This window comes from Cryptococcus neoformans, chromosome 1 (genome assembly GCF_000149385.1).
Source record: "Cryptococcus neoformans var. neoformans B-3501A chromosome 1, whole genome shotgun sequence".
In the NCBI taxonomy this organism is placed as follows: domain Eukaryota; kingdom Fungi; phylum Basidiomycota; class Tremellomycetes; order Tremellales; family Cryptococcaceae; genus Cryptococcus; species Cryptococcus deneoformans.
The window spans coordinates 1,846,284-1,861,644 of record NC_009177.1 but is presented as its reverse complement, the minus strand read 5'-3'; the positions used below and the strand labels follow the sequence as shown (position 1 = coordinate 1,861,644).

Sequence of the window (15,361 nt, the reverse complement as noted above, 5' to 3'; positions counted from 1 at the left end):
ATCCAAATCTCGACCTTGGACGTCAAACCAAGCAAATGCGTCTTCTTCTGTACGGTCTTCCCTGCCTTCACAGGCTCAGGAGGCCACCAAGGCACTTGAAACCACATTCGCAAGCGCCGTCGACCTACCTGCCCGCAAGCGCCAAAGAATCTCTGAGATGGCGGTGGAGAAAGGGGAAGTGGATCAAGACATCAATATCGCTGCGGCGTACTGTAGTTTCTTTCAGTTCGTGTAGTTTCTTATTGCAACCTGTCACGGCTAATTTGAAACAGGGCACTAGATAACTGGCTGGAAATGATACTCAAGCAGAAGCAAGCTCGCCAACAATTCGATTTTCATTCAAAGTTTGAACAGGCTGTTCCCACTCACCCCAAGTTCATCGCAATCGTCGAAGCCTTCAAGGAAGCAAACTTAAAGGTAGAAAAGGCGCAAGCGGCGGCACTTGAAGCGGGCGAAGAGATAGCAAGATTGACCTTCAAGAAACTTGCCGTTAAGCCAATTGTTGAAGTGCAGCGAATACGGGAGATACAAGAGGTACCTGTTGAGGTATCTTCGGGGCCGTCTGTGGATGCAGCCAAGGTGGCAGCAGAAAAAGAAAAGGAGGAGCGGCGAGAAGGAGAGCTAGAGCAATTGAAGGTCAAAATTTCTGGCCTTGAAGGGAATAAGAACGCGTTGCAAGACTTGGTAGAGAGGTTGAAAATGTTGGAATCTTGGAGAGGGCAAGAAGAGGACCGAAAGGCTGTTGCTGCTTCAGCAACTCCCCCAGGCCGTGGCAATTCAGCGATATCATCGGAAAAGCCAGGCCTGAATGCCGTGAGCGACGCCCATGCCCCCATTCCCGTCAATAAGCCCCCGGCGACTGCAGTAACGGATGTTCAATCGGCTTCCGGTCCTCAGCTGTCTGACGCTGTAGAGCCAAGCACCGCGCCTGTTCCCTCGTCATCTCGTCCCCCCGCCGAAGCATCAGTGGAATTCTCTAGGAAGGCTAAATTGAACGCCTTCATAAGCGAAATCCAACGTCGCATAGCAGCTGTGGAAGTTACTCAGGCGGAGATTAGTGAGTGTTTTGATGACATCACCAATACTCTGGCTATGGAAAGAGAAGACAGATTGATAAGGCAAGGGTTGAGAGAAAAGAGAAAAAGAGATGCAGAGCGAGCAGAAGAGAGCTATGTCGATGGCGATCAGGATAAGTCTCGATTGAAGGTGAAGGAAGGATCCAACGCAGTTTCCCAAGGCGTGTCTGGACAGAGTAATGAAGATTTTTCGACGTTACCGGCTGGCATGGCGTCTGCAAAATCGGTAATGGCCATTAACCCCAGCCAAGCGCCTGTGTCGTCTACATCTTCCCAGCCTGCTTCTTCTGCTCCGGTCCAATCCCAATCTCAAACCCTTCCTCATTCTCAACCTGTTTCTCACAATCCAAACCAACCTCAGAAGGTTTCAATGTCTCACGTACAGACTGTACCCATGACCCAGCTCCCTACTCTCGCCGCGCCTAGTCAACCTTCGATTTCTGTTCAACCAGCACTCACAGAATCCATTTCCAGATCTACAGCCACTCCTCGACGTCCTTCCTCTGTCCCACTTACTTCATTCATCGCATCGCCGACCACTGCTTCTGCCAATGTCTTAACAACCACCTCAACACGTGCCTTGGTGCAAGGATCACCTACTGTGCTTTCTGCGTTTTCGCCTTATCCACCTCCACCAGCAATACCACAACCGCCTCAGTTGGTAGCAAAGACTCACAATGCTGAATCAAATATGCCATCGGTCTCACCTTCTACCCCTACAGCAAGCCCTACCCGTTATCCATCGGCAGAACGAGTTGTTCCCATGTTCAATGACTTAATTAGATTTTACACATCATTGCGCTTCAATCTCACTGCAACCCAAATGTCGATTGCCGAGCTCGTGCAAGGGTTTGTCCGAATTACGCAGGAGGTACAATCACTTCATAACAAAACGTCACCTCATCATGATGCTGTGGAGGCTCTCGCTACAAAGATCAGAGAGCATGGCACCAAAATTGAAGATCTACAAAACCTGCATTCAAAATTTGGCCATGAATTACACGAACTGACTGGGATTTTTGAAGATTTTCGACTGCGCTTCAACAACAATTTCTCACTTGCCGAGTCATTCAGTTCCTCGTTCAGTACTAGCATTGGAAGTTACAATGCTGAGATAGCTGAGCTCAAGGATGCTATGCATCAAGTCTCTACTCTCTGCAGAGATCGCCATGCGCCACAAATTGCCGAGCTCCAGAAGGAATATCAAAACTCCCAGCAACTGATTCTCGGCGTGACGAATTATGCATTCCAGCTGAATGCAGCTGTCGTAGATCGGACAAAAAAAATCCAGGAGTTGCCTCCCGAGATATCTGTCACTCTCACGAGAATTGTACACGATTTGGCTTCTGTGAGTGCATCCTGTGGAGCACTTCACAGGCAGTTAACCTCGCATGAGGAAACGACCAGGAAAATGGATGATTTGTGGGACGTGGTCGAGCGAGCAAAACAGCAATGGGAAAGGCGTGCCAATTTGCAGGAGGTGGAGTTGAACGGGCTTAGGAATTCGGTGGAGGAGATAAGGGCCAAGGCGGACGAGCCTCTGGTCAATGTTCACCTCTCTCCCGAAAGCGGCAAGTCTGTTTCAAGAAGGTTTGTTAACGAGGACCGTTTCAATAGACTTGAAAACCTTGTCAGTCGTCTTCAAGAAAATATGAAAAGGAGGGACGAAGAACGGGACCAGCTCATAACTGAGCTATCTGCACGAGATGCCAAATTGACCATTTTACAGCAGGAGCTGATGGAAATGAAGTTGAAGATGGAAGAGAATCGAGAGGTTGGTGAAAAGGTAAATAGGGAGATGGTGATGGCCTACGTTGGAGCTGCAAAGGAGGAGTTGGCGGATAAGACGAAGGAAGACATAAAGGTATATGAGTTTTAGCTTCGAAAACCAGACGCTGATTCTTCCGTAGCAAGTTGTCGATATCGCTATTGAGAACTATGATAGCAGGGTCAAGGAACTTACGAATGACAGTGCTTCATGGGATGATAAATTAATTATGAGCATCCAGCTGGCTAAGCAGGAGATGCGACAGGAAGTACCGAAGATTGTGTCGAGGGTTAGTCCTTTCATGCTATTCAGAACAGAAAAAGACAAATGACACTGGCCATTTGCAGGAGATTAGCCTTCTTAAGGAAGTCAGAAAAGAGGGCAAGAAAAAAGCGTCATACTTGATGATGGCCACTGGATCGAAGTTGCAAGCGGAGCAGTATGACGATCAATATACCCCTGAGGGAAGTCCGACGCGGGGTCAATTCACTGTTGGCGACGATTCGTCCGTTGAAATAGTTCTTGCTGAGCTGAATAGCGGCGCGACCCACAATTCACCGAAGCCCACTACCCCTCCTCTGCCTGCTTCCGACCTCAACATGCAATCAGTTGATCCCTCTTCCCAGCAAAGGTCGATCCCGATGTTGCGAACAGAATCGAGGCCGCCAACGCCCCAATATCCTCCTGACACTCAAGTAGACGAAATTGGTGCACTCCAAGATCAAGCTGCGTCTATGCAAGAACATGGGCCGCAATCCCCTCAAATTGACAATGTCACTGCTATCGCGCTTTCACGTCCCCGTACGCCTTCTGTTTCCCCGCCAGCAGAACTACCATCGGCGACCGTTGTCCAGTACACGAAAGCAGCTGATCGTACAAGTCAACTGCTACACCATGAAAGTCCAGCGAGAACCAGCAGCGGACAGGTTCCACCCGCTCAGTCTCAAGTTTCACCTCGCAATCTGCAATAGAGCTGGGAGCCCGAACTGGTGGATTCATAGAATCAGCAGCAAAAATGGCGGATTCATGACGCGTAATGCCATTAATGCCATTGACGGCGAGTCAGGACAATTTGGTACGGAGTCTGCATGGAGTTGATTGCACAATCATGACAAGGGAAGTGGATCTAGAGGAGCCAAACCTAATTATTTATCTAGACTTAGGTGATATACTGGAGAAGAGAAGAGAAGAGGTAATGACTGATTAGACACGTTTTAGCATCTGAAATGGCGAAGGACATCATTTTTGGTAGTCCGTTGTTGTATATATACAGACTCAGTCGTTTTTAATCACTCAGTTAAATAATGTAACGTTTAAACAATCCATTGCATTCAATCAGTCTGCTTGCCTCTGGCTCACTTTCCTATATCTTGTGAGCTTGTGGATTGACTACTTGTCTTTAGTATAGAATCAAGTAGCGACAGAGGCATTGAAGCTTTCAGACAGACATTGGTTTGCATGGTCGGTTTTGGTGTGTCGTTCCTGAAACCTCTGGAGAGAACTCACCCTTGTGCGCCTTCATCGGCGTTAATATTTTCTGGGTAATAGTTATCGCCGAAGGGCTAATTTATGCCACACTCGCAAATCGCCGCCAATCCTCGTCACCTCTCTCCGCGGCGCCTGCTGCCAGTTTGAGGTTTCTTTCAAGTGCTTGGATAGAATCTCCTTCATCCGTCAAAATCTGAAAATAGAGGTCAAGATGGTGAGTGAACTTACAGCAACAGCTCAGAATGGCATACAGCAGGCAATACGGACTTCGAGGGTGATAGGGAGCATGTAATAGAGCCGGTAAATGAAGGAGGGCGGGCTGTGTAAAGGGCACAGATTTGCCGTGGTGGTGGTGTACCCTTGAGGAGGCTGGATGCCGTTCTGCTGCTGTCTGGGGATAATGAAGGGATTATGGCTGATTGGATTTATTAGGTTGCTACCAAGGAACGAAAGGTCAGCACTGTATCCAAAGTTCGACATGACAAAACGCAGGCAGGAGAGCACTGGCATACTGGTATAGAGGGGTGCAACGAAGAGAAAGACGAGCGGTGGTCGAGGGAGTGTCAGAAGTCAGGACAGGATATCTTCGACCGATTTGGCGACGCACCGACATCACGCCACTTGCTCTTCTGCCTGTTGCCGTCTCAAGAATTAGCGCGCGAGCTTTACTGACCGTTATATTCAGACCCGAACTCCCCGATCCGCCCTTCACGACGTCGTCACCAGGGAGTACACCATCCATCTCCACAAGCGAGTGCACGACCTCTCCTTCAAGAAGAGTGCGTCACATATCGTTTTGACAAACCACCACTGACACCCTATGCAGAGGCCCCCAAGGCCATTAAGGAGATCGTCAAGTTCGCCCAAAAGTCTATGGGCGTTAACGATGTCCGTGTCTCCCCCGGTCTTAACCAGGCCGTTTGGGCCCGAGGTGTCCGATCTCCTCCCCGTAGGATCAGGGTCAGGCTCGAGAGGAAGAGGAACGACGACGAGGGTGCCAAGGAGAAGTTGTACGTTGTCGCTAGCGTTGTTGAGGGTGTCACCAGCTTCAAGGTAAGTTGTATGGCTACAACAAGGTTCGCGGGTGGGTACTGACGAAGCATTATAGGGTCTTCAAACCGTTGTTGTTGAGAACGATGAGTAAACCTATCGTTTTTACATTAGGGATGGAGGGGCAGTTACCTTTGTAGTGATGGAGGCGTCATGACATCGATCTCATTCTCAATGGTCATAGAATCGTGCATTGACTGTCATCAGCTAACCCTTTGATTTCGGCACTTGTCTTAACTTGCAGGAGATATTGATACAAGTTGAGAAGAAGCTTGACCGGGACAATTAATTTGACGGCTTAGACGCTTAGACTTTCTGATGCTATCATTCAGTTAGTGAGCGACACTTCCAAGAACTCCTGACTGCGGCTTGTCCAAAGGTTACCATGGCCAATTCATTCATACATTCAGAAGGGTATTCAAGCGACGTCCTCGATTCGAATTTTCAATGCCAAGCGAAAACCTTAAGTTTCTGAATATTTCGGCGAGCTTTATGGAGATTCCAGATATTACGCGCAAACCAATGACATGACAGGAACGCAGTAGCGCAAGATATCTAAGACAATGCATGGTGTAATACGCGAATGGAAATTGTTCTATGGAGCCATTCCAAAATCCAGAATACGAGAATAACTCGCCATAGCCTACGTCTCGTATACACTTATTTGGTCTATTCACCTCTACATGACTTGCACGAGCATGTTCAGACGCAATGATATCCTGTCGTTTCAAAATGACTCGTTTGATGATTTAAAATGACAAGGACCACTCAGGCTCCTTAACGGGTATCCTCTTTCGAGCCACGTCGACGACGAGCGCTGCAAACCATTCGGCATCGACCTGTTGTCAGAGCACCAGGTCAGATTTATACAAAACACAATTTTTTTGGGTGCTGGGGCTGGTTGCAATCACTTACCCTTATCCTGGGAGAATGGAAGTCGGGTCCTTGGTCGACAGAAGACCCATCGGGACGTCTCCACCTGTGGCAAGAAACCCGATCAGTAAAAAAGAGCGCATGCTTCTGAAAACAAGATGGCAATGGCCCAACAGGAACATACCGGTCAGGGGGGAAAGTCTCGTTGTAGTGAATGGCGTGGTACTCATGACCCATCATTTCTGCGAGGATTGCATAGTCCTGAAAACCTTTATCAGTTTGACCCCCTTTTAGTTGCGATTAAGCAGCAAGGCAGCAAACTTACTCTAGCAAAACCTTCCCCCATTATCTACCCAAAAGGGGAAATATAGAGTCAGTCATGATCTGCAAGCCGCGAAAACAAAGTCATACCTCAAAGACACCACTGCCGGGTTTCATCCATAATTGATGACTCAAGCCATTACCGTGAACGCCAAACATGACATCAGCCTTCAAAGCAAGGCAGAACTACCCGCGTTCGTCAGCATGCTTTGGCAGGCGGAAAAAAAGCGGACAGTCGTTACTGCACTCACCTGTTGTACTCGAGGCAGTTCCTCCATCACGGCGTTGTAGAACTCGATCACACCCTCATTATTAAGTTTGTCCATCTGTTTTAAAAGGGCCTCCGCGTCCCCATCAATCAGTCTCCTGTTCGTCAACTGTCGGTTGATATAGACCACAACCGGAACTCCGGCGTGCTTTCGATGAATGTCGCATTGTTCAGCCATGGCGAGCGCCTTTATCCTGTTTCGCATTGGGTCCATCCATGTGGAAGGGACCTTGAGGAGTGGGAGGTCGGCAGTGGCCTTGTTCCACGTTTTAACATCCTGGCTGACACGGTGAGCAGCCCATCGCTGGGGATGATTATCATGATCAGCAAACAGCAAATTTGGATAGGTAAGGAAAGGGAGAATCTCACGTCAGCAATAGCGATCCTGTCGTAGATAAAAGTCATCTGGGACACTGTGCGGTCTTCAAAGATGGAGCTCCCCTCGATGGCAGCGTCAGGTAATACAGACTGCTGGAACCAGGTATTGATTCGAGCGCGATCTCTCTGCAGAGCCATGGTCAGCGGCATGTGGACACAAGGGACGAAAGGCGCACCCAATCAGTGGCATTCGCGCGATACATGAGACGTGCAGGAAACTCACGCTCGCCGGCAGCAATCATAAGACGCCAACAACCGAGGAACAGCTCGCCAACTGGATAAAATGATGAGAAAATCACTCCAGATAGCCATGAAATCCACAAAATGAGACACTTACTGACTACATAACATCGTTAGCATGCGATATTGCTGGTAATACTCATTCACACTTACAATGGAAGTAATGTTCCAAGAATGAGCTCCGGTCGCCCAGTTTCACATCGTTGAAGAACATCTGCTTATATAAGCTTTAATTATACTCTATTCACATCGTTTTGACTTACACTAATACCCTCCTTCCTGATAGCCGCGGGCTGTAACAAACCTCTATCCGTGGCTTCCTTCGGTGACATGATCGCAAATATGTCCTCCTCTGCAGCAGGGCGCTTCCCATGAGCGTCCACGAGTCCTGACAAGATGTATCCTGCCCCTTGTTCAGGGAAGCTTGAGGGGTTGGTTGTGAGAACGAGGAAAGTGCCATTGGAGAAGTAGAGATTGCGCAAATAATCTGTGGATAGGGCCATGAGTCGGCGAACTTTTACCTCAACAAAGCAGTTGTGACTTACTGAAACCAGGTATACCCATAACGTACTCAGTCTCCGGGTACTCATCCGCCGTGACATAGAATGTCCGCTTTGCTCTCCATGAAGACGGCAGGAAACGTAATCGCTACATGCCCGTTAGTCGCCATGCGCTCTCCCATCGATTTACAATGGTGCAACATGCCACAACTCACAGTAACGTCGGAATGGGCCTTACTGTTCCCGTCGATCCCCAGACGAGTGACGATAGCTAATAAGCCGAGACTGAAAATGGCCGCGTACAAGACCTTGTGGGATAAGAGAGCCATGTTGTAAAGGCGGCGCTTTCTCACTGCGTGGGCACAAGCGGCTGTACTGCCGATGCAGGTGACACGCCCAATATGGGTAGGGAGGGGGGAAAGGGGTTGTTTTAAAACATGTCAGCGGAAGAACGGGATGGACGTGAGCATGAAGGGCTATATATTTCAACGCGCCAAGCCAGGAACAATACCAGTACAATTCCTTCGGAATCGCAACAGGCACGACCTGCCAAATCTCAGCAAATTTTTTGGGGCACCATGGGAACGGGCGAGATGTACAAGTTGAGATCTGAGACATATCCTAATGGTGCGGTTGACAAGAAAATCAAATGCATGTGGGACAGAAGGCGACAAGAGAGGTAAAAGAGATCTGCGAGGAAGTGTGGCAGTGCGCGATACACGTCGTGGTCTGTCCTCCGGCGGCTCACTACTACAGTTTTTTCAAGTCAGCCCTGGTCATTAATCAAAGTTTTCATCAAGGACTCCGGTTTAAAAAAGAATCAGAAAGAGGTTTCTCGATCAAAGCCGCGGCTCAGCAACAGCCTTCTAGTTGATGAAATAGGTGTAATCATCATGATAATTGGGTAGAAGAGGAGTAAAAATGGTAAAGACAGACATGAGAGTGGATCCGAACATGGCGACTCACTTTATATAAACGTCGTTGCGACAGCTCGTAACGCCAACAGTGTTCGCTCCCGAACCTACGCAGGGGAAGAAAATCTCACTCTGCTGATATGTTGGAAGCTGCTTGTGGAGTGCGCACAAGGCAACAAAGCTAACAACAATAGATGTGGAGTGGTGGAGAAACATTTTGAACAAACGAAAAAGAAGAAACAGGAAGGGACCAAAAAAATTTGGCGTGGTTTCTGCAAGTTGAGCCCAGCCAAACTCTGTATGTATTTTGATTTCCATAATAACCACCACCATCCATCACGCTTTTATTAATTATGTTCTGATTGGAGAATGTCACGTCATTCAGAAAGAAGAGCAAAAAGCACTTCGGCTGTTGCCGCCAGTGGCTGGGAGAGAAGAAGATCATCCCTCCTACTCACTATGGTGGTAGCAGCAGGAGACTAACAAGAGACTAACTTCGGAAACTTATATGATTGACTAAGAGGAAAAGAAGGAATCGAGAAAAGAACATGTAGAATACTCGCTTGAGACTCAAGTATCAATGAATACTTACAACCCATATCTGTCCTACCAGATGGGCCTGTTATATTATAAAGTCTCTAATTTGATGAGTGTTCTTTTTACTGCTTGGGTTTTCCCTGAGCTTCTAGACTGCATTATTTATAATTGAGGTCACAACGATAAGCGGCCGGGAGGGGGCGGGGTAGTCCGCCGCAGCGGCCTGCTGCCTTGTTTCGGTTCCTTGGTATTCGCCTCTGCGAGAAACCAGCCCTCAGAACCAGATCGAAAACTTCCTCTGGTAAACATCACAGTCTGCGCCATCACGAATAAACCGCTAGCCCTGGGAAAGATCGACACCCCCTTCTCCCCAGCGCTTTGAAAAGCCAGTGTCGTCAATCGCTAATAAGATCGTTTTGGCACCATAGCGAACAAGATCTTTTTGGCACCGTAACCACTACGATCTCTTTGGCACCATAACTACTACGATCTTTCTGGTAATATAACTACTACGATCTTTTTGGCACCATAGCTATTAAAATTCTTCTGTGGCACCATGTTGCTGGCATCACGGGGCAGCGTCAAGCTCTTTCTGAACATCTCCTTGGCCCTCAACATTGTCTTTTTCGCAGCTTTCTTTTTCCCCAGCAAGAAAGCATACAAGCTTCTGGATGCCTTCGCAGTCAAGCAAGACAGTAACTGTGGAATGTGCCAGTTCGACCCCGAACTGTGCGAAGATCTTGGGTAGGCCATCCTCCTGGCTGGTTGGGTGTTAAGTAGCTTACATAAAGACTCAGAGAGGACAATGTCCAGCGAGCACTTGCTTATGTAGGGACTAACGCTCGTTTAAGACGAGTATTGGCCAAACTCAGACGAGGAGAAAGGTTCACAGTGGGTGTTGTTGGAGGTTCCGGTATGTCCCATGTTCCTTTCCTCTTTCCCTCCCATCTTCAACTGTTTGCTCATACATTACCGTACCTTGCAGTCTCCAAGGGCTTCGGTCTCGACAAGGACGTAGGATATTTTCCTGACACCCCCACAAACCTCAACCGTATCGTCTTCGATCGTCTCAACAATTTGTTTCCTGCTCCCAACGGCGTCAAAGTCGGCGAGAACGGCAGGGAAGAAAATATGAACTCATACATCAATGGTGCTGTTGGTGGTGTCGGTTAGTACCGTCTTCTTTTTCGGACCTGTTGCTATTCAGTATTCTAAGAAAACGGAATAGGTACCGACTATTTCTCATTATGTTATGGTGAACACTTGCCGGACGATATGGACCTTGTCTTCATTGAACTTGCTATCAACGATGAAGTGTGAGCACAGTGCATTATGTGTCGAGAGAGGATACTGATATAAGAACAGGCTTACTCGAAACATCAATTCTTATGAGCTTCTGGTCAGAAGTCTGCTCGATCTGCCCAATGGTCCTGCGGTCATGAACTTCCAGTTGGTCTTTCAAACTTTGGGACAAGTTTAGGTGTTGATGTCTTATAACAGAATTTTTGCGTTGAAATTTAACACAGTGACCAACGGTGGAGACATGGTAGGTCCCTAACACCTGGCCTATATGTTTGCAGACTGAAATCATGGTGAACAGCACCACGGAATCGCTCAATTCTACGACACTCCTGTTCTCTCTCTCCGAAATGCTGCGTACAATTTCATCCTTCAAAACGAGTCCCTCATCCCCGAGTACTTTTATATCCATGGAAATGGAGAAACCGATACCCGTCATGTACGTCAGATGCTCCCGGATAACATCTTCATATCAGGTATTATAGGAGCTGATGATAGATATGATGCCTTGCAGATGGGCAAGAAGGGTCACAATCTCATGGGTCGACTTGGTGCTGCTTACATAGAGACCCAACTCTGTGAAATGGACAAATTTGAGGCTTCCATCCCTGGGGCAAAGTCTATGACCATCGACCAGCTGTACCCTCTTGAACCTATCCCTCGGGTGAGTCTTTGCACTGTATATAAATGCGGTTATGTAAATACTGATGAAAATCATTCAGATGCAACTCAACATGAAGTACGACAAAGACCTTGTTATCCCTACCATTAAGCCTCAATGTTTCCTGGCCAACGGCAAGAAGAATCCTCTCGTCCCTGTTACCAACGAAGGCTGGTCAGTCCTATTCTTCCTCTTTTTAAAGCCCATATTCTGACGTCCAAATACCATTCCGCCAGGCGAAATTGGAATTGGAAAGAGAAACATTACCTAATTTCCGACACCCCCGGCTCCCGAATCACCTTCAAGCTCACCACCACCGTCGGTAATATCGAAATCCATTATCTGAGGTCGTACCAATATAATCTGGGAAGTGTGAAGTGCTGGATAGATGAAGATGTTGATAAAGCGATGAGGTTGGATGGGTATTGGAAGGAGCCTTACAACATTGGACGGTGAGTTGTATCATACTATTTTCCTTTCTGGCGATTCCGCGGTTAGAGATTTCTTGGAACTGACAATGGTCATTCAACCAGAGCTGCGACTGTTGGGAATAATTTGACTCCAGGGGAGCATAAGCTCACTTGTGAGTTGTTGAAGGAAACGGCGGATCCTTCGGGTGGGAAGGAGTTTAGGTTGATCTCTGTTATGAGGTGAGTCTATTGTTTTTTCCTTCTGTAGCAATGATGTAAACTGACTTATTACTATCGCTGCAGTATCTAGAAGATATTGAACTGTGAATTGTAATTTTTTGTGCGGATAGAATACATCGTGGTAGAGCACAGAAGAGGACTTTCCCGGCCATCTTTCCATATAAAAAAAACTGGGAAGACAATTTGTCTCGTCAGTCATCTGGCGACGAAGACTGTCAGTTGTTCTTGGGCTGTCGGTTTTTATTCATTCTTAGTTCTTCTTGGACAAATGTATACTTTTTAAATGGCTCAAAGGTTGAAGAAATGTCCAATAGCATGTGATGGCACGTCCTCTAAGAGCGGCACACCTCCATCAGTGTGTATAGTTCAAACACGATAAAATTCATTTCCACAATCACAACCTCATATATACATGTTGAATGCCTTCAAAACCAGAATCATGTTGAATGTACTCTTTTATAATAATTTAATGGTGGAACTGGAGATGTTTGTTAGCAAATTAAACAAGACGACACTGAATAACAAATTACTTACCAATCTCAAGTCGGTGTGGCAGAACACCAAGTTATTCTCATCCGCAGCTTTAATACACTCCTTGTCCATGATACTTCCGCTTGGGGCTGCGAGGTAGGTAGCACCGCTCCTCTTCGCTCGGTGAACATTGTCGGGGAACGGGAAAAAGGCGTCAGAGGCGCAAGCGACACCAGTCAGCTCCTTCATGTGCTTTTCCCTTTCCTCCTTGGTCAAAGGCTCAGGCACAGTCTCGAATAGGCTCTCCCATTGAGCACGCTCACCACCCTCAGCTTCAAACGCCTGGCCGGTGACGAACAAGTCGATGGCATTGGCCTTGTCGGCTCGCTTGGTACCTTTCTTGAAGGGCAACTCGAGGACACGGGGGTGGTGTCGAAGCCACCAGTTGTCAGCCTTGTCACCAGCGAGACGAGTACAGTGGATACGAGACTGCTGGCCGGCGCCGAGACCGATGACGGTACCGTTAAGGGCGTAACAGACAGAGTTCGACTGGGTGTATTTGAGGGCAAGTGTAGCGACGACGAGATCGGTGATGGCAGACTTGGGAAGATCCTTATTGGCGGTGACAACATTTCTAAAGAGAGACTCGTCAATCTTGCAGTCATTTCGCTTCTGTTGGAGGGAAATGCCATAGACCTGTCGGGTTTCGATCTCGGGGGGAACGTAGTTGGGGTCCATCTGGAGGACGCAGTACTTGCCACCCTTCTTCTTGCTGAGGATCTCAAGAGCTTCAGGCTCGTAGCCGGGTGCGATGACACCGTCTGAGACTTCTCGAGAGATGATTTTGGCGGTAGGAGTGTCGACAGAGTGGGAGAGAGCGATGAAATCACCAAAAGAAGACATCCTGTCGGCACCTCGAGCCCTAGCGTAGGCACATGCAAGAGGAGACAGCTCCTTCAAGTCTTCAACACCAAAGACCTTGGCGGCACGCTCGTCGAGGGGAAGACCGACGGCGGCACCGGCAGGAGAGACGTGCTTGAAGGAAGCAGCAGCAGGAAGGTTGAGACCGGCGGCGAGCTCCTTGACGAGCGCCCAAGAATTGAGGGCGTCAAGGAGGTTGATGTAGCCGGGGGAGCCGGAGAGAACCTTAATGGGCATTTCGCCCTGCTCAACGAAAGCCTGGGCAGGCTTCTGGTGAGGGTTGGCGCCGTACCTCAAACCCAGCCTCTGGTATCCAACACCGGCGCCAGCCTTCATTTCGTCCTCAACGCCGGGAGTAGCATAGACCTTCCTGAAGTAGTCGCTGATAGCTTCGTCGTAGCTCTTGGTGTCCTCGAATGCCTTGATGGCAAGTCCTCTCTTGGTCTCGGCAGAGACCTCGCCCTTGGCCTTGAGCTCGGCGACAATGGTCTCGTAGTCGGAAGGGGAAGAAATGATGGAGACACGGCCGTGGTTCTTGGCAGCAGCACGAAGGAGGGTGACACCGCCAATGTCAATCTCCTCAATGGCACCGGCAAGAGTGCAATCAGGCTTGGAGGTTTGAAGGACGAAAGGGTAGAGGTTGCAGACAACGAGGGTGATGGGAGAGATCTTGTTGGTAGCGAGGTCGGCAAGGTCAGAAGGAATATCTCGAGAAAGGATACCTGTACTGTTTCAGCAACAGTCGTCTTCCAACGCATTCGAATTGCACTCACCACCGTGAACAGCGGGGTGGAGGGTCTTGACTCGACCACCCAACATCTCAGGGGCCTTGGTGATGTTGGAAACATCCCTGAATGATCATGAGATTGAATACGACATGCGGCATGGACACTTACTCGATCTCCATACCGGCCTCTCGAATCATCTTGGCGGTACCACCGCTGCCCAAGAGCCTGAAGCCGAGCTCTTTCAGGCTTTTGGCGAAGGGAAGGAGGCCAGTCTTGTCGTAGACGGAGAGAAGGGCTGGGGCGGTGTCAACGCTGCTGCATTCGTGCACTGCCGTCTACTCACCGATGGGAGCCTCGGAAGACATTTTTATGGTGTTTTAAAGGAGATGGAAATGTTATCTTTCGCAGAAATTTTAGATTCGGCACTACTCGAGTACTACAGCATAATAGTACGGGCGGCGGTTGGCCCCGCCGTCTCCACCAAAAAACAACAGATAGAAATCGTGTGGTGTACGAGTACTGTAATAATAATAAAAGTCTATTAATAATAATAAATAACGATCATCAGTCACAGACTATACCACATTTCATGTCATCGTCGCACGTCGTTGTCGTCGTGCCCAAGCAACCACCACCATCATCATCATCGTCAGCAGCACTCAGAACCTGCAGCGTCATTCATCATTATTATTTAATTATCATCATCATCAACGAACAACAAAAAGGAGCAAGCAACAATCATTCATCATCACCGCACTACTGACATTCATCATTATCCATCATCAGCTGGGGGAACGAAGAAGAAGAATAGAGAAGGCACATCATGATGACCCCACCCGCTATTCTTCTGCATCTCCCTCACGTAAATGAAAAACTAATCGACGAAATAACGAGCATCCTCAGATATTTTGGATGACACCATCCACTTTGAGCACCTTCTTCTTCTCTGCCCTCTGCTGCCCGATAATATTCCATAACATTTGAGAAGGAGTCGGTGCAATGATGGGACAGTTGTTGCTGCTGAATGAATGATGATACACTCTTGCTGCTACTACTATTATAATGGTTATTTCGTCGTCTTCTTCCTTCTTGCTCCTTCTTGTTGGTACTCGCTCCAAGTATCCTATTGGCATTCTTCTTGTCCTAGTTCGATTTTCTGAATGTCCACACAAGCAAAAGAGCAATAATGTAGAATGGGAGTCTTTTCTTCTTCCTTTT

General features: G+C 48.1%; 5 protein-coding genes across 5 annotated transcripts; 3 read left to right on the top strand and 2 right to left on the bottom strand.

Annotated features, from left to right (window-relative positions):
- Nucleotides 1–294: 294 nt before the first annotated feature.
- Nucleotides 295–3,815, top strand: CNBA6640 (hypothetical protein; the record flags this gene model as incomplete). Its single annotated transcript, XM_772449.1, has 3 exons — nt 295–2,940; nt 2,987–3,137; nt 3,214–3,815. 3 exons carry the CDS (start codon nt 295–297, stop codon nt 3,813–3,815), a joined length of 3,399 nt encoding a protein of 1,132 aa, XP_777542.1.
- A 728-nt stretch (nt 3,816–4,543) lies between these two features.
- On the top strand, nt 4,544–5,476 carry CNBA6630 (60S ribosomal protein L31; the record flags this gene model as incomplete). Its single annotated transcript, XM_772448.1, has 5 exons — nt 4,544–4,546; nt 4,765–4,785; nt 5,018–5,111; nt 5,159–5,385; nt 5,441–5,476. The coding sequence occupies 5 exons, from the start codon at nt 4,544–4,546 to the stop codon at nt 5,474–5,476; spliced, it is 381 nt and encodes a 126-aa protein (XP_777541.1).
- Nucleotides 5,477–6,131: 655 nt separating this feature from the next.
- CNBA6620 (hypothetical protein) lies at nt 6,132–8,291 on the bottom strand (the record flags this gene model as incomplete). The annotated part of the gene is made up of 13 exons (XM_772447.1): nt 6,132–6,221; nt 6,298–6,361; nt 6,440–6,516; nt 6,581–6,604; nt 6,667–6,762; nt 6,828–7,148; nt 7,214–7,348; nt 7,399–7,496; nt 7,560–7,562; nt 7,616–7,676; nt 7,726–7,949; nt 8,008–8,110; nt 8,178–8,291. 13 exons carry the CDS (start codon nt 8,289–8,291, stop codon nt 6,132–6,134), a joined length of 1,410 nt encoding a protein of 469 aa, XP_777540.1.
- Nucleotides 8,292–9,969: 1,678 nt separating this feature from the next.
- CNBA6610 (hypothetical protein) lies at nt 9,970–12,093 on the top strand (the record flags this gene model as incomplete). Its single annotated transcript, XM_772446.1, has 12 exons — nt 9,970–10,157; nt 10,211–10,326; nt 10,399–10,581; nt 10,630–10,729; nt 10,779–10,862; nt 10,914–10,959; nt 11,014–11,151; nt 11,227–11,376; nt 11,435–11,547; nt 11,610–11,825; nt 11,907–12,023; nt 12,087–12,093. The coding sequence occupies 12 exons, from the start codon at nt 9,970–9,972 to the stop codon at nt 12,091–12,093; spliced, it is 1,458 nt and encodes a 485-aa protein (XP_777539.1).
- A 396-nt stretch (nt 12,094–12,489) lies between these two features.
- Nucleotides 12,490–14,508, bottom strand: CNBA6600 (hypothetical protein; the record flags this gene model as incomplete). Its single annotated transcript, XM_772445.1, has 5 exons — nt 12,490–12,501; nt 12,558–14,137; nt 14,189–14,265; nt 14,312–14,438; nt 14,487–14,508. The coding sequence occupies 5 exons, from the start codon at nt 14,506–14,508 to the stop codon at nt 12,490–12,492; spliced, it is 1,818 nt and encodes a 605-aa protein (XP_777538.1).
- Nucleotides 14,509–15,361: the final 853 nt, after the last annotated feature.